The sequence below is a fragment of the Morus notabilis genome, unplaced genomic scaffold (assembly GCF_000414095.1).
Source record: "Morus notabilis unplaced genomic scaffold, ASM41409v2 Scaffold57, whole genome shotgun sequence".
Classification (NCBI taxonomy): domain Eukaryota; kingdom Viridiplantae; phylum Streptophyta; class Magnoliopsida; order Rosales; family Moraceae; genus Morus; species Morus notabilis.
Window position 1 is genome coordinate 326,107 of NW_010357689.1, and position 24,547 is coordinate 350,653.

Consider the following 24,547-nt stretch of genomic DNA (forward strand, 5'->3'; position numbering starts at 1 on the left):
GGTCGGGTCATGGACCGAGCTTTTGATGTCAGAAACAGGGTTTGAAAGTGCTTTTGGGTGCGCTGTTGTTCGTAAGAAGCCATGGTTTCCTGATTGGGCTTATAGACATTATTTGGAGGTGTGCCTAAAAGTTTGCTTAAGTGCCAATTACAACTAAGTGCTTTTCTTGAAAAGGATCAATGCACTTTTGCTATAAATTATAGTATTTTGGAACGTTGAAGTTATTCACAAGCTTTTCCTTAAATAACTTAAAAATCACAATGTGAGGACGACTGACGAGATTATTTTTGTTATTGGTTAGATATGCCATGAATGCACGTTTGCTTGGACAACTATATATTTGTTGTCGCTTTTTTTTTTTTTTTTTTTTTTTTGCGGGCCAAACTTAGCACGTACTTGAATAGGCTGAATTAATTGCTCGTTTATTAAAAAAAAAAAGGTTTCTGATTCATGTTAGGCCACGTCTTTGGGTCACGGAGATAAATTTCTTTTCTTTGTTTTCTTTTTTTTTTTTCTTTCTATTATTAGTTGGTGTAGTATTATTGAAGACTAATTATATGGATAACGACAGGTCATGTTCGATAATAGGCCCGAGAGATCTGAACTTATTAATGCTGCTATTGTCAAGGACAATGAGTTCTATATCCCAAACTTTTCACAGGTGCTTATGATCTCTTTCTAATTAATTATAAGTGGAATATTTTTGTTTTCTACAGCTGTAATTTTTACTTTGGCTATTTAATCTGATACAAAAGTATTAATCGTCCCCATTAAATGTATAACCATATTATAATAACTGCAGCCCCAGACAAAAATCTTAGGTTTTGTGGCTTTCTTTGCGGTTTTATTTATAATTTTGTTTTGTCTTGTTTAGTTTTCTTTTACTTTATTATTCTTAGGCTTTTTATATTTTAGCTTTGTAAGATTTTTTTTTTCCTTTTTGATTATAAAGTTTTTGCTTATACATAAATAACAAAATATAGTATCTTATGCTATCATATCTGAAAGAATATTTTAGATAGGACGTTGCAGTTTAAGTACGTACTAAAAAACAGTTATTATATAGATGTGATTGTTGAGCAAAACCAAATCAAAACATTTACGCCAATTTGCCTCTTTTGCCCCTTAATGTTACGAACATCATCACTAATGAAATAAAGTATCCAAATTTATCGAGAGTACTAAAATCTTTTTGTTAAAAAACTATCCTGCTCATTTTGCAAAGATGGAAAACTCACGTTATACAAGGAAGAAAAGAAATATTTATATGCCAATTATTATAATCATATGATATCGCTGCATTCAAGATATTATTCAACATTATTTAACTAATATTTATGATTATGCCAATTGGTTTAGAAAATATATTATTTGGCGTGCGAGGAAGATAAGATTTTCGACATTGAAATCATCAACGAAACAAAAAGGTACTTCATTACCTCTGTATGATTGATTCAAAGAGTTTTTGTTAGAAAGAATTTTCAATTTTTTGACGCAGGCATTTAGGTGAAAAAGCAACTCTTCATTGTATAAAGAAGCAGCCCTTTGTTTACAATCACTGCCCTGAGAAAATTCTTGCCTCTTTCCAAGCTGAGAAATAACACTAACAATACTAGGGGGTAGGTACTATATATATATATATATATATATTGGTGTTATTGTTATTATTATTCTAATCTTTGTTTTTCTTTTTTGCTTTTTTTTTCTTTAGACAATATTATATTAGCTTGTGTTGTTATTGAACTTGAGAATGTTATTAATGCGTATATTGTGCAGACAGATAATAGAGAAAATCAGCTTTTGTCGTCCTTCTTTACATTTATTTTTATTTGTGCATGTACGCCGTACTTTTGCTATGCCAAGGCCTCAAAGTGGAGCCTCAAGTAAAACCTAAAGGGAAAAATCAAGAAAGGAAAAAGAGTACTCCAACTCAATGAATTAATGAAATCTGTAGCGGTAGGAAGACCAGCTATATCTCTAACAATCATTTGACTACAAAAATATAGAGGCGTCCACCACCATTCTGCCGCCTGCAGATGAATCGCTTTCGATGCTAGCTTGTCTACAACCTGATTACCTTCCTTGTAGATATGAGAATCTAGAATATTAAGATTATGAATTTGGGATAAAGTTGTAATCCAAGGAACCATCATGCTTCGAGATTTGAGAAGAATCACATTCAAACCACAGATCAGTCCATCCGTGTTTAAATGCATAGTGAATTGCCGTAATCACACCCAATAATTCTGCTTCATAAGCAAAAGCTACACCCAATGGAACCGCAAAACAACCTATGCAGAATCCATGATAAGTCTGAATAACTCCACGACAGCCTGAGAGACCAGGACTACCATTTGCAGCACCATCTGTATTGACTTTAATCCATCCTGGCAAGGGAGAATACCGTTGAACTGTTAGGATAGTCGGAGCCTTATTTGGTCTGCCAGTTAACTGAAAACTGTCAACGATAATCAAATCATCCTGAGACTTGTTCATAGAACCTGAATTACAAAAATTAGCTTCTCGAATAAGTCACCAAATCAAGGAAACTCACCTCATAGGACAAACATGATTAAGCCCATTATTAACCTCATTGCTTAAATGCCAAATTATCTACGGAATGGACTTGCAAACGTAACCTGTAAAGCACTTCTGATAAGAGAGCTGAAATTACCAGACAGATCCAAAGTGATTCTGAAAGATTGCCTTACTCTATCCCAAAGATGAGTAGAGAAACTACAACCGTTTGAAATTAATCCCGTTTTTATTTTTCATGTTTTTCAAGAAAGAAAAATTGAAGACATTTTCAAAACGGCGTTTGGCGCAATAAAGATAAAAAATGAAAATAAAAATGATTTTTTGGTTTAGTGTAAAATGAGAGAGAAATGAAAAATGACTTTTAGTCATTTTTCATTTTTTATTTTCGTTTTCTCCCCTCTCGAGCAGAGAGAGAGAGAGACATTAATGAGTTTTTTTATACTGAAAATAATCTCTTGATAAAACTACCAGAGGTATTTTTAAAAATAATTTCTATCTGAGATTGAAAACGTTTTCATTTTCATTTTCATACAAAAAATAAAATCATTTTAAAACGAGTTCCAAACGCGCCCTACAACTCCGAAACAGGTGATCCATAGTTTCTTCATGCACACCACAAAGACAGCAGCCGGATATACTTCACACATATTAAAGGTAGTTAAATATTGTTCATCACATAGTAACTCGAAATCCTACAACGTCAAATAAATAATTTCTACTGAGATTGAAAACGTTTTCATTTTCATTTTCATACAAAAAATAAAATCATTTTAAAACGAGTTCCAAACGCGCCCTACAACTCCGAAACAGGTGATCCATAGTTTCTTCATGCACACCACAAAGACAGCAGCCGGATATACTTCACACATATTAAAGGTAGTTAAATATTGTTCATCACATAGTAACTCGAAATCCTACAACGTCAAATAACAAAGTATTCCTACCTTTTAGGGCAATAAAGAGAATTTTCGTCTTATGCGATTGTTCTTGTAAAATTTCAAGTTATCGCACAATGGGCATGTAATTACTCTCGTTAAATTTAAGATTCTTTTGTCAATTTTATAATTAGTGATCAAAACTAAAAAAAGATTAGTAAAAAATTGTTACGAAAAAAAAAAACACTAATTATCGGTAGGGACTAATTATTTTTATCAGGTCATTACTTCAAGCACTATGATAAATAAAATGATACATGACCAATGATGAATGATCATAGATAACAATGCATATTCTATTTTGTTTTAGGCCATATAACTAAAAGGCATTCCTATAATTTATCTGAAAGAAGTTGACTTGCCAACTTATCAAAATTTGTTCTATTAAATTAGTTGTCCTGTTGTCTTCTTCTCATCAATGTGGGAAAAACAAGGGAGAAAATCTTTCTGATCGTGTCTGCAGAATATATTAAAGGATTAATGCCCTGTTAATACCTCTAAATTAAAAGATAATCTTTTTTTCCTTATCATTTTTCAAATTTTCTTCTGTTACTAAATTTTTGGACAAAGTATACAACGAGAATAATTAATAGAAATATGCTGCATAGTGCATAGTTATCAGTGATATATGAATATGTAATAATCAATAGCGAAAGGAGGAACAGGCGAAAGCCGGAGAATTTACGCACAAACATGTGCAAGCATACTCTTTGACGCTGCGAAAACCGGAGTTTATTACTTTTTGTTTTTCCCGGCTGATTATAAAGTAACAGCATAAGAAAGCATACAACATAACTAAGTTAATCAATGTAAACGCACACTATTTGACTATTGACTTATTAACTATGACAAAATTGTTTACGGCAAAGCTTTGATATATATAAGACTTGTCGTTCTACATACTATTATTTAAACGCACAGTATTATTATTAAAATTGTAAAATGTATGAATTCATACTACTTAGCTTGAATAACTTTCTTCCTTTCTTTTCCATCAAGGCGCTGAATATTAAATTAATAATGTTGGTGGCTTCTATATTGTCATGACTGAGAAATTTATCGGAATTATTGTATAGAATAATATTTCTTAAAATCTTTTGTATCATTAATATGAATACTTTTATAATAAGTATTTGTTGATATAAATATGAAATAGCAAGTCATAAGTTAAAGTTCAGAAACTTCTGAACTATGATGCGGTTACTGATTTTTAGACTGTATTTAAAGAAGAAGTATGGAATGTTGTGTTAAGCCCACAAATGGGTAAACACATGGATATTAAGTTTAAGAAATGGAAAAGAATTGAAAGACATCAATTCTAGGGTTTTAGGAAGCTAAAGCCCATTAAGTTGCTAAGTGAAAGCTCATTAAGTTTGTTTGTGTTGTAGAAAGCTCGGGTAAGGCACCAGCTCCTTGAAACTTGTTGGGCATGCAGAGAGGATGTATCAGCGGAATGTAGGCAAGTGGGTAGTGGATGCATCACGTGTTTTAGAAAAGCTGCTGAACTTTATGAGTAAAAAAAGTGTTTTAGATGAGCTATGTAATGAAATTTGAGTTTACGAAACAGTGAGGCTATGCATAGCAACCTCTAATCACAAGGTATGATTAATGTAACAGAATGCTAGCAAAATGATACAGCATTAAGATGTATGAATGGTTGTAAACAGAAACGCTAGCAAAATGCTACAATATTTAAACGTATGAACGGTTAAAAAAATTTATCCTGAATTTTTAAGAGGTTATAATTAAAAAGTAGTAGAGATTAAGTAATGCTAAGTATGACCGTAGGATGATGATAAAAAATTAAGGTCGTCACATATATATAATATGTACGATAGTCAACTCTCTTGTATTTTAATTATTTGATACGTTTTTTATTGAACCCATGAGAGTAATGAATTTATGATTATTATCATAATCATCATGATCATCATTATTATTATTTTTTTTATTTTTTATTTTTTATTTTTTATTTTTTATTTTTTTGTGTGTGGAGTTGTTAGAACTCAGATTTAAAGATAAACTGGAGGAAGGCGGACGTGCTGTCAATAATAGCAGCTTGGACTAAGCTTAGAAGGTTTGCTTGTTTTGACTCTTGGCGTCTCCAATTCTAGAAGATAGATGATAATGTTTTTCCACTTTCTTTTATGTACATATATATATACGTGTACATACTACATACATATATAAATATAAATATATATATATATATATATATATACATACACACATAAGATTTTCTTTGACATAAATTTAGCATTTGCACGTACACAGTAAAAGCTCCATATATATTTATTACCCTTAATATATATAGATATGTGTGCGTGTGTTCGTGAATCATGATTATGTATATATAACTGCGGTGTGTTTACGTGCGGTACTTAATTAAGAAGGCAAAGGCCATTTTGCTTTTTAGCTAGCATCAGCCACCCAGAATGCAATGAGCCCGCGAACTGACGTGTGGTCAACCGTCTAATATTCCTTTAACTTGACAATTCTCCGGTTTGGACTTTCATACTGGTACCTTTTTTGTTTTTTTTTTTGTTTTTCCCTCCCTTTTTGTCCTTTGCACTGGACTTGAAATAGAGTCAAGTCTTCGACGTTACGTGTCTTGCAGCATCCGCCGTCGATCTGGGTGTAATAACTATAACAACCAATGCTGGTAACATAAAATAATGGATTGTAATTTTTAAAAAATTTGAGGCCTGTTCATTTCACCGATTTGAATTTTGTTATAATAAAAATTTCTCAGAAATAGTTATATATAATTTTTTTTATATTACAGTAAAAAATTCTCATATAAAGTCACATTTTAATTCGAATCAGTGAACTAAACGGGCCTTCAATTTTGAGATTGAAAATTATTATTCAAAGAAAAATATCTAACGATACTACCGGTGCTAAATAGTAAATACTATATTAATGGAAGGTGTCCTCTATCTCTAAGCTCCATGTTACCTAACACAACTTGTTGTTAGTAAATATTGAGCAATACCGCACTCAATAATATTGTTCTTGATTGTCTGAAAAATACAAATTCAGATAATTGAAGTGGTATGTGAAGGAGATTGTCTCTCTGTTATAGATGCCTAGAATAGGAGATTGTTACCTAATTTGAAGTTCGGTTCTATCGTAGAACATGTGGCCATCTGATCTACCGCTTCTTGTCTAGCTTCATGTAGCTCATTTTGGGATTCTGGAGATTCAAAGTTGGGAAATTGTAAAAGATAGGCCTACATTCATATAACTCATTTTGGGAATTTATTTCCTTCTTTTTTTTTTTTTTTTTTCCTCTTTTCCTCTTGATTTCCTTTTCTCTCCCCTCTCTATCTAACGACCATGGGTACGTTCTTCTTGATCTCTTATCGCTTCTTTCTCTCTCATTGTTGCTCGTTTTGCCTTCCAATCGTTGTCCCTGGAGATCACGAATTACAATTTTAAAAGTGTAAGCAATGTAAGGATAATTATAATCATTCTTTTGTTAAAATATGCAATGACTAAATTTGTTACTGGATTATATTAACTTTGCTAATATAAGATAAAAAAAATTTTAGTTTTGCTCATAAATTTAGGATATATCGCGTAAATTCAGGATTTACCATCAGAACAAAAATTGTGTTTCTTCGTAAATCATAGATTTATAGTGTAAATCTAAAATTTTCCACCATAGCACAATTTTTGTTCTTTTATAAATTAGAATTTACCATCATAACATAGATTGTGTTAATTAGTGTAAATTGAGGATTTACAAAATATATATATATATATATATTATGTTGGTGAATTATCGATTTACAATGTATGTGGCTTATAATCTAACAGTTAGCTCTTTAAATATTAATCGATCCACAACTAGTAAAGCTAAATGACGAAGAAAAAAAAGAAATAATATATGTCCTTCTTTTTGAAGAAAGAAGAACATAAGAAAGAAGAAAAAAGAAAAGAAGGTGACAGCAATAGTAGCTAGAGTTTCAGCTACGATTTTCTACGATTGTATAAAAACATGTGGGAATGAGAGAAAAATCACAAGAAGATACTGCGAAATTACTGTAAGATTTGCATGATGGCACGAGATTTCTAGGCGCAATGAGAGAGAGATAGAGAGAGGAGAGAGAAAGCTAGAGCTAAAGTTGAGAAGAGAGAGTGGGAGAACAAGTGGGGGAAGAAAGAGTCTAGAGAGAGCAATAGTATATTTTAGGGTTTCATTTTCTTTTTAATCAAGAGCATTTAAGAATGTTAATTTAGTGTAAATTCGGATCAAAACCCATGAGACCTATTTACTAACTAAGTATCAACCTTGGCCTGTTTATTTTTTTTGCTCTTTTAATCAAGTCTATTTCTTAGGATTCGTTTAGTATAAGGATTGAAATCAAGGTGATTGAGATCATTTTGATTAGAATCATGATTCATGGTGATTGGAACCTTTATTTGGATGTTTATAGAAATGATTCTGATTCTAAGCTGAAATGTGATTCGAACTAATATTTGATTGTTTTCTTTCTGATTTAGAACTATGCCAAAAATAAAAGAACCAATTATGTTAGTTTCACTTGTCGCTTCTAAGCAATGACAAATTCTACCTCCTACAATCTATATATCCAAATAATTAAACATGGTAGGACCCATGGTACTTTTGTCTTCTTCTTTTGCCGTTCTCTCTTATAAAACGGCCAGTTTATCCATTTTCCCCTCTTTTATATCCTTGCAATTTTCACTTCATCCAAGCAAAGAGAATTTTTCATTTTTGGTTCTTAGTTGTGGGAACTTGTTTTTTCTTTTTTCTTTTTTTTTTTCATGTCTCTACTTTGTTTATTGTTACTTGAATTTTTATATAAAAAGAAAAATTCTTTGATGCTTATATTTGTCCACTATACCATATTTCTATAATCAAAATTCAAAACGAAAAAGATTTAAATATATATATTTGAAAAATAGAGATCATGTGTATCATTCCATCTCTCGTTTTTTTCATCGATGACAGAAATTCGTAAACCTACCAACAAAATAGAAAGGACCTGGCCCAGCTCTTTTTTAAAAGGTAAAAATTACATGACATGACCTCTTTTTAGTGTTGAATTAAAATGTGGCTTAGTTTTACAAATATCACTTACCTGATTTTTTGAATTATATTTATTGACACCCAAAAAATACACCTTCAATTGATTTTGTTGTGCTTTTATTTATAACTAACTTCCATATTTTCCTCATAATTAAATTGTTAAGAAAATATCTAACAGATTCATCTAAGTTTTAAATTACTCTTAACATGATTATACTGGATTCTTTTAAAAATTTTAAAATTTAAATGATTATCCTCTAATTCATCTAACTTTTAACGTTTTTCAATTACATTGCTTCCTGCAGTATTTTTAGAGGCTATTGAGTTTTGAGATTCGTACAAGTTTTTCTTTTTTTCCTTCAATTTGTTTTTACATATATATCATATCTCATATATATTGCCATGTCTTGTTATTGTTTAATCTCTTGTTATAGTTTTTTTTTTTTGAAATGGATAATAGTTTTGTATCTATAATGATATATGTTTTCTCTTTTTGCCTTTAATTTAGGTGTGCATTGTTATGTTTAATGATATTGACTTTATTTTAATAACATGGTTTTGCGTACATATATAACGAGGTTTTTTATTATATCTATGGCTATTTGTATGTTCCTTTGTTGATTTTGCATATATATTTTTTGATCATTTTTATAATGAAATTGTTTGTATATTAATAACATGGGCTAGAACAATTCATTGTTAGGATGGGGTACTAATACTTACAGTGTTTTAGTCGTTTTGATAATGACGTTGCTTGTATTTTAATGATATGGACTATAACAATTGTTTGTCATGAACAACCATACTGATATTTCTTTTGATTGTATTTATAATGATATTGCTTATATTTTAATTACATGAGCTAGAAAGATTTTGATAGATTTAAAATATTATATACTGATATCAGTTTTTTTTAGGCTTGATTAGTTAAAATCTAGTTAATTAAATTTACTAATTGCAACTGTTTGAGGGTTTGAATTTTAAAACTTATAAACTCATATATCGTGAAGGGCAACTTAATTAATTTGTGATTTAATGATACCTCAATTCTTTTATTTTAGGAATTTGAATTTTTTAAAAAGGTAGATATCCCACAAAATATGGGAAAAAAGTAGAGCAATATTTTAATTACGTTAAAACCTAATATATCATTATAAGATCAATAATTTAATTAGATAATACATTATTTAAATATCATTATACAATTAAGCTATTAATGAGATATTTTTAAACATAAATCACATTTTAATTCCAGAGTTGTAATTCAGCCATCCTTTTAAAAATGGGCTCATTTTACTCATTGCTACCGCAAGTTGGACTCTTCATAATCTGACATTAACCTGATAAAGATATTAAGAGTCAGTTTAATTCACTAATTTAAATTAATATATAATTTTATGTGAGAATTTTTTATTGTAATAAAAAAATTAGATGTCACTATCTTTAAAAATATTTTACTGTAATAAAATTTAAATTTTAATTTAAATTAACGAAATGTTACGTGATCCGTGGACTGAAACTCATGGGAGCAGCACTCTTTACCGGGCGCTTTCAGTTGCAGGGGAAAATAAGAATCGAATAGGAAAAGAATAAACGATATTGATCGGCAATCAACATTAGGAACTTTTGAGGCGAAGGACAAAAAGTCAAAATTGTGTACGTGTAGCCTGCCCAAGTTGAACATGAACTTTTGAACTTTGATCGTGTCAAATTCTCTATTGCCTCCAATATTATTCATCACCAAAATAATGACAATTTCACAAATCCCGACAAGTTTCTTTTGATTTTATCCGTTACGCTTTTTTTATTATTATTATTTTTTTCAAATCGACAAATACCACCTACTACACACACACACACACATATACTTATATATATATATATTTATCCACGATCTCTTCATCTTCATTTACTTGAGAGACAAATCGACAAATACCACCTACTACACACACACACACACATATATGTGTGTCTATATATATATATTTATCCACGATCTCTTCATCTTCATTTACTTGAGAGAAACAGAAAGACGGAAGAAGGGAGACATAAGACAGAGAAATAGAAAAGCAGAGCAAAAATGGTCAACATTTTCACAATACACAACACCTTACTTGGCTTCGTTATGAAGCTAGCAGGTATGAGACCCCAAAGGGTGGAAATCTCACCAGGAACCATAATAAACTTCTGGGTACCAACCCAAACTCAAACCCAAACCAAAACCCGAACCAACCTGAAGAAAAACGTGGTCTTTCTCCACGGTTTCGCGGGGAATGGCATATTCACATGGCAACTTCAAGTCTTGGCATTAGCCAAAAAGTACTCAATTTACGTCCCCGATTTCCTCTTTTTCGGGGACTCCATTACCGACCGCGCAGACCGGTCGCCGGAGTTCCAAGCCGAGTGCGTGGCCAAGGGGTTGAAGAAGCTCGGAGTTGAGACGTGCACGCTTGTCGGGTTGAGCTACGGAGGCATGGTTGGGTTCAAGATGGCTCAGTTGTTCCCGAACCTGGTCGAGTCAATGGTGGTGAGTTGCTCGGTCATGGCATTGACCGAGTCGGTCAGCTCCGAGTCGCTTCGGAGGATCGGGTTCGAGACATGGTCGGATTTTTTGCTTCCTGAGACAGTTGAGGGTGTAAAAGCCATGTTTGATGTTGGTAGCTACAAGCTTCCAAACGTCCCCGATTGGCTCTTCAAACACTTTTTGGAGGTAATTAATTTGTAATACTCGAAAGCTTTTAATTGTTGAATTATTTGTTTGGTAAGCCTAAAAGCAAATATCAAACGAGATTTTTTTGCTATTGAAAATGGAATATTGATTAACTTCAGAGTCGCTATTCAATTATTATATATGTCAATTTGTAATATACCAAAATGAGAAAGGTTGTGCAATAAGCATGACATTGACGGGCAGTTAATGAACATTTTATTTATTTATTTATTTATTTTTTTAGAATAATGAAAATTTTAGTTTTAAGTTTACATCAAATTTTTTTTTTTTTTTTCATTCCAGTAATTTACTTAAGAATGGATCTTAGATAGTGTCAGTGGGTCAGTTGCCCCCATTGATCTCCGCCTTTTTTTTCCTTTTTTTGAATATACCCCCTATATATACATATGTAGTTTAAATTTGCCGCCCCCATTAAGAATAGACTTCCTCATTACATTATTTTTATTTTCTTTATAACTGCATATCGTTTGTTTGTGTCCCTCTCCTTTTATAAGCTTTTCCTTTCACTAATTTTAATAACAAATTTTTACACAATTAATTGTGAAGAATATCTTTATTACTTTTACACGGTAATTATATATAACAATGCTTGATGTGCGGATATATAATAATGTTGTGTGAAAGTGTGAATACAATTACAAATATATATCTTGAATACTATAGTTGTATAACTAACTAATTAAAAGCCGTGCCGTTGACTATTATTATAAAACGAGTTTTTATTTTATTTTATAATAAAACAAGTTAGTTCAAAGAATTTATCAGTTGGGGTGGTAATTCGTGTCACGTGTCATGTTCGTATCATATTTTGATCTTTTTTTTAATTTACAGTCAACTTGAACACGACTCGTGACACGAAATTTTTAAAAACCGCAACATGAACACGACACGATCACTTTACGGGTTGACACGACATGATACGAAAATGACTCTTGACATGAAATTGACCCGTGAACCCGAATTGACATGAAATTTGTATATTTTTATTTAGTTTTTTACATATTAAAAATAACTTAAAATTCATAACACACTAAAATACAATAACATCTATTAAACTTAAGCAAATAATAGTATAAGATTTTGAGTATAACTATTATGATATCATAAATTCATAATAAAATAAAAAATATGCAATGAAAAAAATATGTATTTTTTAGTTTTTTATGAGTTTCGTGTCAAGTTTGGGTTAGGCGGATCTAACCCAAAATTGAACTGTGTTTTTTGTGTCAATTTTAGATCGACCTAATTTTAGCTCAAACTTCTTTACTCTCAACCCTAACTCGTGAAATTCATATCATTTTCGAATCGTATTATCGTATGGCAACTTATAATATCCACCCTATTTATCAGTAATTCAAACACTGCAATGGACTTGAAAAAGTTTACAACAATAGTTCAAAAGAATAAATAAAAGAAGTTTACGTCAAGAATAGTTACTTCATTTATATATATATATATATATATATATATATATAGTTTGTAACTATTGTAATTAAGTCATTTCGTCAAGTGGTGGCAGGTAATGTTCAGCAACCGAAAGGAGAGGAAAGAGCTTCTAGAAGCCCTGGTTGTCTGCGACAAAGACTTTAATGTTCCTCAATATCCACAGGTTTGATTTTTTTTTCTTTTTTTATTTTAGAGAAAATTATAGAGTTAATTTTGATCTGGAGATAAGACACAAAGAATTTTTTTTTTTTTTTTTTCAATTTTGCTGAACACAAAGTAATTGATTTTGTAAGTATTAGGGCTTGTTTATTTGTACTCAAATTCAAAAAAAGTTTAAACTCAAATTATAATTTTATTCAAATTTATGGACTTTTATAAAATTTGAGTTTGAAGTTGAGTTTTAACTTAAATTTTAACTTGAGTTTGAGGTTAAAATCTGAGTTCAAGTTTCCCCTTCAACTTAAGTTCTTAAACTCAAACTCAAGTTAATGAACAATATTTTTTATATTATAAAAATACTATAATTTTTTCATTTTAATTATGATTGAGATGATTCTTTTTTTATGTGTCCACAACGAAAAGACGAATAAAATCTCTCTCATACACTCTATTAAAATTTTTCATCATCATTGAGTTTTTATTAATATACTATCTAAATACAAACTCAAGTTTTGACTCACCCTAACACAAGTTCAAAAAGATTTTCATCTCAAATTATAACTCAAATGTACACAACTAAACACAAACTCAAGTTACGACTTTAACTCAAGTTATAACTCAAAATCTACACTCAAGTCACCATAACTCAAAAATGCAACTCAACAAGCTCTTAAAAAAAGTTGGGATCCACGTCTTAAATGTCATCAACTATATACTTGATTTCACATTTGCTAATTACTGCTTAATTTCTTGTGACTTTTATCATTAGGTTTTTGCATAAGATGATTTTTTGAATACTTTCATGTTCTGTCGAGGTTGGAAAAATAATCAGCTTGTTAATTATTTCTTCTTTGTGCAGAGGGTTGGTCTTTTGTGGGGGCAAAATGACAAGATATTCAACATGGAAACTGCCAGCAATTTGAAGAAGTATGTCTTCATATCTTACGTATAATCTCCTCTAAAACATTAATATATAGAAGCATTGGCACCTTTCGTGCAATACTTAATGAAAAGTTAGAAGTGCCACTAGGAGTTTAAACTTTGATGACACATGTATTCATTCTGACACCTTTCATTAAAAAAGTAAAGATAATAAGTATACAAGTAATGTATTCAGCAAAAAAGAAGTATACAAGTAATGTGGGTGTGAAAAAAAAAAAGAAAGGCAGTCATATATATGTCAGAATAAAACTCTCATGTACATGTAGAATAAAACTCGACTACATGGACGGAGCCACACTATAACTAGTAGGGGCTCCACTCACATGTTTTGTTCTTTTACAAAGTGTCCTATATTCTTATTATTTTTAACAATTTGCCCCCACAACAAATGATGAAAAAAAAAAACCCCATTTTAGCACCCTCAAATCTTCATATATTTTAATTAGATCCCACAAAAATTGAGAAAAAAAATTTAATTAATTTACCCCTACTCAAATCTATATAAATTTACATTAAATCAAATGTAGCCCCTCAATATATATATATATATATATATATATATTGTCTCACCAAAATAGTTAGAAAAAGTTTTAAACCTCCACCCAATAAAAATTCTACCTCGGTCATTGATTAAATAGATAAGTGAGATTCACACCTAGGACTTATCATTATATGAGTAATGAAGATTCATCCCATAATGAATCTCATTTTGCTGTGGAAAATAAAATGAACATCATGATGTGTGTTGGAAAAATGGTTTATTCAGCCATTTTAAAGGCCCATTTTGAGGCTCATATTTAGATAGGACCCAATAGGTTTTTGGGACGGGTCTCGATGGATTTGCGTTCTCTGTTGCGAGGAGATCGAAATCGAGTATTCATACACTCAAAATGGTTTTTGGGTGAATGAGAAATTGATAGTCTAAGTATGGTACTTGAAATGATAAATGTAGAAAAAAATTACAAAAATCCCACATTGGCTAGGAGTGAAGCCAATATGGTGTTTATGAGTGATTGGACTTTGAAGCCTAGGCAAGCATGTCTACCAGAGACGCTCTCTCACGCACAGGGGGGTGCGAATCACGGTCCCGGCGGGTTTGGGGCCTAATGTCTGCGCCTGCGACCTGCAGACACGAATGCCGGACCAAGAAACCCGCTCCGTGTGAGCTTGCTTTTGCAATTTTTATGAAGTGGATGCTCAAGCATTCCACGCGATTGATGCATGAAACCATTCTGACTTTCTGTGTCGGAACTATGTGCTTAACGGCTTGGTTGATGGGCTTTACAATGTGTATAGCTCAAAGAAAACAGCCAAAGAATTATGAGAATTTTTGGACCAGAAATATAAGTCCAAGGACGCGGGTGCTAAGAAGTTCTTAGTGGGCCAATTCCTGAATTATAAGATGGTGGACTCGAAAACTGTCATTAGTCAAGTTCAAGAGCTGCAATTGATAACTCACGAAATACATGCTGAGGGAATGGCCATTAGTGAATCCTTTCAGGTAGCTGCGCTGGTTGATAAGCTACCCCTCCTGGAAGGAATTCAAGAGCTATCTGATGCACAAGAGGAAAGAGATGACCGTTGAGCAATTGGTTGTCAGGCTTCGCATCGAAGAAGACAATAGGCGGACTGAGAAGAAGTTCTCCAATGCAACCGCAAGCTCTGCTAAGGCTAATGTGGTAGAGCATGATAGCTCCAAAAAGAAAGGAAAGCCCGGATCCAAGTTGGGACCAAAGGGAGGAATTGTCAAGAAGAAATTCCAAGGAAAGTGCTTCAATTGCAACTAGGTTGGGCACAAATCGGCGGATTGCAGGCTGCCAAAATGAAATAAAGATAAGGAGGTTAATGCTGTGGACACCATTTACAAAGAAGTGTCCGACATTAGCTTGTCTGCTGTGGTCTCTGAAGAAAACTTCATCGACTCCAATCCAAAGGAGTGGTGGCTCGATATTGGGGCTACAAGACACATCTGCTGTGACCGGGCTAGGTTGGGCACAAATCGGCGGATTGCAGGCTGCCAAAATGAAATAAAGATAAGGAGGTTAATGCTGTGGACACCATTTACAAAGAAGTGTCCGACATTAGCTTGTCTGCTGTGGTCTCTGAAGAAAACTTCATCGACTCCAATCCAAAGGAGTGGTGGCTCGATATTGGGGCTACAAGACACATCTGCTGTGACCGGGCTGAGTTTGTTGATCTAGTTTCGTTGGAAACTGGAGAGAAGCTCTTCATGGGCAACTCTGCAACTTCTGTGATCAAGGGCCAAGGAACGGTATTCTTGAAGATGACCTTGGGCAAGAAAGTGAAGCTCCACAACGTGCTTTATGTTCCCGACATCCGGAAGAATCTCATATCCAAGACAATACTGAGCATGCACAGCTTCAGGATGGTGTTTGAAGCCAATAAGATAGTTTTGTCCAACATGAGAATGTATGTGGGAAGGGGTTATGTAAAAAGTAGCATGTGGAAAATGAATGCCATATCTGTAAAACCCAAGAAGATGAATAAAAAGAAAGAGTCTTCCGTTTATATGCTTGAGTCTTCTAACTTATAGCATGGTAGACTAAGACATGTTAATTATGATACTTTGCGTAGATTAATTAACTTGGATCACATTCCCACATTTCATATCGATTCCAAACATAAATGTGAAATTTGTGTAGAGGCAAAACTAACAAGGTCATCATTCCAAACAATAGAAAGGAATACTGAGCCACTTGATTTAATACATAGTGATGTTTGTGACTTAAAGTTTGTTCAAACTATAGGTGGTAATAAGTATTTTATCACTTTCATTGATGATAGCACAAAGTATTGCTATGTATATTTGCTGAAAAGCAAAGATGAAGCTGTAGAGAAATTTACTCTCTACAAGCAAGAAGTTGAAAACCAACTTAATAAAAAGATTAAGATGGTAAGAAGTGACTGAGGTGGTGAATATGTTGAACCATTTAGTGCACTTTGTGCACAACATGGAATTATTTACGAAGTCACACCTCCATATTCTCCCCAATCGAATGGCATTGTTGAACGAAAAAATCATACCATAAAGGATATGATGAATGCAATGTTAATAAGTTCTGGGTTGCCACAGAACATGTGGGGGGAAGCCATTTTATCGGCTAATTACCTTTTAAATAAGGTTCCGTGTAAAGAAAGTCAATAAAACCCCCTATGAATTCTGGAAAGGAAGGAAGCCTTCCTACAAATACTTGAAAGTGTGGAGCTGTTTGGTCAAGGTAATGGCACCAACACCAAAGAAGATGAAGATAAGTCCGAAAACGGTTGATTGTATCTTCATTGGGTATGCTCATAACAGTACCGCATATCGGTTCCTTGTGCACGAGTCTAAAAACCCTGACATACATAAGAACACGATAATAAAGTCTAGGAATGCATCATTCTTTGAACATGTATTTCCATGTAAGACTAAGGAAGATGAGCCAAATTCATCAAAATGAACTTTTGATTCTATCATAGAAGATTGTAGTCAAAATTCTAAAAATGATGAAAATATTAAAACGGAGGAAGAGCCTAGACGAAGGAAGAGGGCAAGGATAGAAAAGTCTTTCGGACCGGATTTTCTAACTTATATGCTAGAGGCTGAACCTCAAACATATAAAAAAGCTATGAGCTCAACTGAGGGTCCTTTATGGAAAGAAGCCATAAAGAGTGAGATTGATTCCATCTTACAAAATTATACTTGGGAACTAGTAGACCTTCCACCAGGAAATAAACTACTAGGTTCTAAATGGATTTTTAAACGGAAAATGAAGACAGATGGAACAATTGACAAGTATAAGGCCAGACTAGTAATAAAAGGTTATAGACAACGAGAAGGCCTTGATTACTTTGACACGTATTCTCCTGTGACGAGACTAACATCTATAAGGATGATATTAGTGATTGCTGCACTGCGGAATCTTAAAGTTCATCAAATGGATGTGAAGACAACCTTTCTAAATGGAGATCTCGAAGAAAAAATCTACATGGAACAACTTGAGGGTTGTGTAGCAACAGGACAAGAGAAGAAAATTTGTGAATTGGTGAAGTCTTTGTACAGACTAGCATAAGAAATTTGACGATGTTATGTTGTCAAATGGATTCAAAATCAACGAGTGTGACAAATGTGTTTATGTCAAGAATACACATGATGGTTATGTCATTTTTTGTCTGTATGTAGATGACATAATAATTGTAGGTAGTAATGATTGGATTGTCATATCTACCAAACACTTGTTGAACTCAAGGTTTGACATGAAAGATATGGGACTGGCTGATGTGGTCTTGGGGATCAAAATCAAAAGGGTGCCTGATGGTCTTATATTAACTCAGTCACATTACGTGGATAAGATACTTGACAAGTTTAACAAAGATGATTCTAGTATAGCCAGAACTCCTATTGATATAAGTCAACATCTGTCTAAAAATAGAGGAGAAAGCATATCCCAGGTGGAGTATGCTAGAGTGATTGGCAGTCTTATGTACTTAATGAGCTGTACAAGATCAAATATTGCATTCACAGTAAGTAGATTGAGCGGATTCACGAGTAACCCAGGAAAGGACCACTGGAAAGCAATTATGAGAGTACTGAGGTACTTAAGATATACTCGTGAATATGGATTGCATTACACAAGAGAGCCTGGTGTTTTAGAAGGATACTCTGACGCGAGTTGGATATCTGATACACAGGACTCTAAGGCTACAAGTGGATATGTATTCACCTTGGGTGGTGCAGCTATTTCATGGAAATCCTCTAAGCAAACGATAATAACCAGATCCACGATGGAAGCCGAGTTTGTCGCATTGGATAAATGTGGCGAAGAAGCTGAATGTCTTAGACATTTCTTAGAGGACATTCTGGATTGGCCAAAGCCTGTACCTGCAATTTGCATACACAGCGATAGCCAATCAGCTATTGGTAGAGCACACAATACAATGTATAATGGTAAGTCTAGACATATACGTCGTCGACATAATACCATTAGACAATTGATCTCAATGGGAGTCATAGTCGTTGACTATATAAGGTCGAAAGATAATATTGCGGATCCGCTAACCAAATGACTGAATCGAGATCAAGTTGAAAAAACATCTAAAGGAATGGGATTGAAGCCCATGGAAAAATAGGTCGAAGCAATGGAAACCCAACCTAGCTGACTGGAGATCCCAAGATCTAGGTTCAATGGGACAACTAAATTGTCTAAACCGGTTAAGTTCACTATGGGGGTAACCCTAGCCTATTCCTATGATGATAACAACGAAACCCATACGAGAAAAGGTTAAACATTAGTTTTTAATGATTCTTATGCGTCGGATACGTCAGGAATCCGAGCGGAGTAATACGGGTTACTCTTCATTAAGAAATCACCTATGTGAGAGAGAAGCGGGGCCGATTCAAAGGAGAATTATGAGGGCTCAATTCTTTAGAAACTCTTGCAGAACCAGGTAGATGTTCATGGCCGAAACGAACATAACCATGTGAACAGAACTGTGTCAGGAAGATGTTTGTGTGAGGTATATTAACGTTTACACGAAGGTAGAACAGTTCAAGGACATCGCGTCTACTGGACAGCCAGTAAAGTTTATGTATTCTCACAAGGGAAGGTTCAAAGGGTAACGCCTACCTATCTTTTGCAGGCATCGACCACAGAACTCTATCACCGTGTCGAGTCTGTGTTTTTTCCTGTCGTTGGTCAATTTTCATTCATGTGGGGGATTATTGGAAAAATGGTTTATTAAGCCATTTTAAAGGCCCATTTTGAGGCCCATATTCAGATGGGGCCCAATAGGTTTTTGGGACGGGTCTCGATGGATTTGCACTCTCCGTCGTGAGGAGATTGAAATCGAGTATTCATACACTCAAAATGGTTTTTGGGTGAATGAGAAATTGATGGTCTAAGTATGGTACTTGAAATGATAAATGTAGAAGAAAAATTACAAAAATCCCACATTGGCTAGGAGTGAAGCCAATGTGGTGTTTATAAGTGATTGCACTTTGAAGCCTAGGTAAGCATGTATACCAAAGACGCTCTCTCACGCGCAGGGAGGGTGCGAATCACGATCCCGGCGAGTTTGGGGCCTAATGTGTGTGCCCGCGACCTGCGGACACGAATGTTGGACCAGGAAACCCGCTCCGTGCGAGCTTGCTTTTGCAATTTTTATTTTGCTTCCGCCAAGTCTTTCCAGCTTCTAGCCGTTTGGCCTTGCATAAAGTAGTGTTGGTTAATGAGTAGAATGGGGACTTAATGGTGATCAATGAAAGAAAAACGGGATTAAGCCAAGGTTAATACGTTTTTAAAGCTTTAGTTTTTCCATTATCAAAACCTGAATCTTTATGCAAAGTGTGGCCGGATTCATCATGGAATTCAAACCGTTTTACTGCAGAGTAATGGCAGGTTTTAACACCATTAATCCGGGATTAAATCTGGGTTGTAACACCTAGATTTTGGAGCCTATATAAGGGCCATCCTCCACATGAACAAAGCACTCATTTTTCAGAATTCTTCTTCTCATTCTCTCGGTTCTGTTTCTATCCCCGTGCTTTTTGTGCTTTGTGTTATTGTAGTTCGGTTTGGTGATAGAGGGAAGGTCCGAGTTCTTGTTCGTTGGACGGTTCCGATAGTGCATCGAGCTACCGTTGTTGTCGTTGTATCCTGGGAGATGGACGTCCTAAGTTGCCTCAAGCACTCACCGGAGGGGACGAATCTATTTTAAGGAAAACGTGGTTCACGTGCCTCGACTTTCTTTTAATTCCGGTTTTCCGAGTTTGGTAGGAAGGTTGAATTATTTTGTAACAATTTCGTTATTCTATTTTTCATTAGTCATTCTTGTTCTTCTTTGTATTGTCCATATCTTCTAACAATGTGTTGGTTTCTAGTATATAAAATTTATTTTTTTTTTGTTGAAATTTAAAATGTATTGTGTTTTTTGGTTAGGCTTGACTTGAACTGTGATTACTGTAGGCAACTGGGAGAGAGAGCAACACTGGAAAGCATAGAGAAGGCAGGTCATCTTGTTCAGCTGGAGAGGCCCTGCGTTTATAATGATCATCTCAAGAAAATTCTTTCCTCCTTGTTGGAAGACAAATAGGCCCCGCTGTAGTTAATATTGTGAATGCATACTTATCTTTGTAATTAATAAGCGTACATTAATTATTAGGTGTTTATTTTTATTATTTTTTATATAAGCTCTTACATCGTGACTTCTAATCTTTCTTTGATTTCTTTGTGAGATATTTATTGAAGGTCCTTCATTTATCTTCTTATTATAAAAATAGTCGTTGTGTTGAAATTTGTATCAAACTTAATCCCTATACTAAAAAACGTGTCGAATTAGTCTTTCTGTTAGTAAAATCTTCAAATTTTGTGGAAATAAAAAGCAGAGGCTTGCTAGTAGTATATTACGTAGTATGTCATCAAATCTAACGCTTTTATATTCATGTCATACGGAGTTGTCCAATTATCTTTGTTGAGAAGAAAAAAAATAATCTGATAGGACACTTTCATATCCTATAAGCATATTTTATGATAAATTAAGTGGTATAAATATTAAGTTCATGGTATTGAATGACATAAAATATAAAAAATAGCATTTGAGTGACGTTTTTGTATTTCTTCCTATCATAAGAACATATTTTGCGGTTTCATTCTAGATGCTAAAAAGTCCCAAAACAATAAAGAAGAAATACCAAAACAATGAAGTTGTTATGATTCTTCCATTAGAATTTCATACAATTTGGGGACGATTGATTCCCCTTTTATTTTCTCTTTTTTGTTATAGCTTTTGTACGCTTTTGAAAATTCTTTTTTTTTCTTCCATTAATAATAACAGAGTGGAGGTTTAATGTGTAACGGGGTTTTTTAAGGTGCCAATTAAATTGGAATATCTCAATTCTCTTTTGACGTCAATTGCTCTCTCTTTTATTTATTTCCTTAAAAGTAATTCAAAGGAAGAGAGGGAAAATAAAATAACATTTATTGGTTGGTAATTTGTTTTGCACATAGTGGCAGTTGTTTATGTAAAGACATGACAGTTATAAGCCTTTTATATATACGGCATAACACAGTGATGACGTCAATTACACTAAAAGAAATAGAGGAGAAATTATAAAAGAACAAAGAAAGAAAGAGTTGAGAGAGAAACATTAGAGATTCACATAAGTTCTGTAGGTGACATTGACCGATATTAGATAGCGTTTGCTTGGACTTTACTTGAGCTTCAGATATTTTAGAAGCCTGAGAAACAAGTAAGAAAGAAAGCAGCCTTAGCCAACGAAACATATCAAGAGTAGTATTGCAAAAAGAAATTCAATTTCAAAACTGTTGATACTAAGGGCAACGCGTTACAATAAATTCCACACGTGTCATCTTCAAGTTTAGAGTTAAAATCGAAGCCAAGAATTTTCATCAACGGGAACTAGTAATCTAAGGAAAAAAATTTAATAGTGACTATAGGATTAAATTTCTAACTTTTAATGGGGAGTTTATGAATATATTAATATTATCATATATATATATATATATCTGTGTATATATTTTTGAGAAAATCAAAATATTATATTGGAGCTTCAAGCCCGCCCAACTGTGCCGATATTCGCTACGCGGGTGGTTAAAATTCTCCTCTCAAATTTAAAAATAAATAAAAGAATCACTAGAATTCACCTTTTGGCCGTTGATGTAATGTTAGACTGATTTTACAAAATCTCAGTAACAGTAACGGACTTTTGCCGAAGAATTCTAATATAGGATTATCATATTACTGGATAAGATATGTGAGTCATTTTAGTTAGTGTTCTATTGCTCTCGTCCCACATTTGGCACAAAGGAATATGCCAATTATAGACGTGTCCTATTCAACTAATTTTCTCTTCTGCTCTCTCTTTCTTTCTCTCCTCTTTTTTTTTCTTTATTGAAAGGTACTTGTCAATAAAATATCAAATTCGAATTGTGCATGTTTAGCTTAGGGACAATGATAAAAAGGGGAATGAATAATAGATTCTTTTAAGCTCGAACGGATCATTTTATAAAAACCTGTCTAAGTGTGTGCTTAAAGAGAGTAAACTGAGGAATTAATGATATGTGCATGTATATAATATGTATATGTACACGTATCAAATTTCTTTATTTGGTATTTGCACTTTTGAATCAGAATATATTATTTATTTCGTTGAATATAAAATGGAAAGACATTACTATGACAATAAGATAGGCCAATTTATTTATTTATTTTTTTTGTTGAAAAAAATACCTAAACAACGAAATGAACTTGAGAAATGGCATGTTCTTTTGTCTAAAAAACCTCAAAAAAAGACAACTCGAGTTCCAACTTTATTCAAGTTCACGTTCTTTTAAGTTTCAACTTTATTCAACTTTATTCAGCTTTATTCAAATTACAACTTCAACTCAAATTATAACTCAAATTCAACTAAAAAATTATACTCAAGTTACACTCTAAAAGAACAACCCCAAAATAATCACCCGCTTTTCTGAAGGGACCGCAGGCCAAGCTCCCAAGAATTTTCTCCTTTTTTTAGTTAAAAAACATTAATCATGACTATATATATATATATATATTGAAATTCATGCCCTTATATATGTCTTATAATATGGGCTGCCTTAACCTTTGAAGATGGCGGCGCAGCGTGACTTTAGTATTTCCAACTTCAATTTTCTATTTTGGATATAGAATTGGATATGTTAAAAATGCAATCCATTTCTGGGCAATTTTAAGCCTTTACTTACACACATGTCGGTAGCTTCTTATAACCTATATATATATATATATATACACATACAGCTAAAAGTACACAAAGGCTATTTTTTCATACTAGCTAATCTATCAAGACTTTTAACTCCTTTAACTTGCGATCAGGCCAACTGGCTCCTAATCTACCCTTCCCCATGCTTAAAATTAACCAGCTTAATTTTAAAAAAAAAAATTTTAAAATGCATGCACGAACTAACTAAAATTAATATGCAGTGTAAAAAAAAAAAGTAATATAATTTTTAAGAATAATAAAGAGAAGTCAAGTCAACTATAGCATCAAGAAACTCGAATACATTCCAATTAGATTATATGATTAGAATATATTAATAAGCGAGTGAATATATTTGTAAATTATGTGTATATACCTTTCTTCTTCGTCGTGACCGGAAGATTTATAGTTGGGAATGGGAATACGACCAGACTCGATTTGCCTAAGATCCTCCAAGAGGACTTCGTAGTGTCTCTTGACCTCCTCGGGGGTCTTACCACCCACAGCCTTGGCCACATTCTGCCACCGGTCCGGGGTGTCCTTGTCGTACAAGGCTAGTGCTTTCTCAAACGACTTGTTCTGTTTTGGTGTCCAAGATGATGAGCTGTAGCTAATTTGCTTGCTTAGAGAGCTTGAAGCCATTTTTACGTGATGATATATGATTGTAACTAAAATATATATATATATATATGTATATGTATGTATATATATAATTGATGGAGAACAAAAAAGAAAAAGGTTATTATTAAAGGAGAAGAGAGGAAATCTTTAGAGAGCAAGCTGCTCAAAAGGAATTTGTGTAATTGTATGGTTTTTGTGCAAGAAATAGTGGTGAGGCTGTTCTGTTTTTATAAATGAGTTGGGGAAGGAAGATGATTGGCGAATCAAATTGGCCAAAAAGAAAAAAGGTGTTAAGTGAGGTGTGACTCGTTTCCTTTGGAACCACAAAATTGAAGCAGGCCTGAGGGATCAGGCGGAAC

At 33.3% G+C, this 24,547-nt stretch overlaps 2 protein-coding genes across 2 annotated transcripts; one reads left to right on the forward strand and one right to left on the reverse strand.

Moving 5' to 3' along the window:
* The first annotated feature begins 10,565 nt into the window (after positions 1–10,565).
* On the forward strand, positions 10,566–20,902 carry LOC21401524 (epoxide hydrolase 4). Its single transcript, XM_024174540.1, has 4 exons — positions 10,566–11,242; positions 12,783–12,872; positions 13,728–13,795; positions 20,776–20,902. The coding sequence occupies exons 1-4, from the start codon at positions 10,613–10,615 to the stop codon at positions 20,900–20,902; spliced, it is 915 nt and encodes a 304-aa protein (XP_024030308.1). The 5' UTR covers positions 10,566–10,612.
* Positions 20,903–21,989: 1,087 nt separating this feature from the next.
* LOC21401525 (protein RADIALIS-like 3) lies at positions 21,990–24,279 on the reverse strand. Its single transcript, XM_024174517.1, has 2 exons — positions 23,944–24,279; positions 21,990–22,047 (listed from the first exon to the last, which is right to left on the reverse strand). The coding sequence occupies exons 1-2, from the start codon at positions 24,207–24,209 to the stop codon at positions 22,020–22,022; spliced, it is 294 nt and encodes a 97-aa protein (XP_024030285.1). The 5' UTR covers positions 24,210–24,279; the 3' UTR covers positions 21,990–22,019.
* Positions 24,280–24,547: the final 268 nt, after the last annotated feature.

Coding starts and splice junctions, on each gene's coding strand:
- LOC21401524 (XM_024174540.1), top strand. CDS start 10,613: ATGGTCAACATTTTCACAATACACAACACCTTACTTGGCTTCGTTATG. Junction 12,873..13,727: donor ATGTTCCTCAATATCCACAG/GTTTGATTTTTT, acceptor TTCTTTGTGCAG/AGGGTTGGTCTTTTGTGGGG. Junction 13,796..20,775: donor ACTGCCAGCAATTTGAAGAA/GTATGTCTTCAT, acceptor TGATTACTGTAG/GCAACTGGGAGAGAGAGCAA.
- LOC21401525 (XM_024174517.1), bottom strand. CDS start 24,209: ATGGCTTCAAGCTCTCTAAGCAAGCAAATTAGCTACAGCTCATCATCT. Junction 22,048..23,943: donor GGTCACGACGAAGAAGAAAG/GTATATACACAT, acceptor CTTGTTTCTCAG/GCTTCTAAAATATCTGAAGC.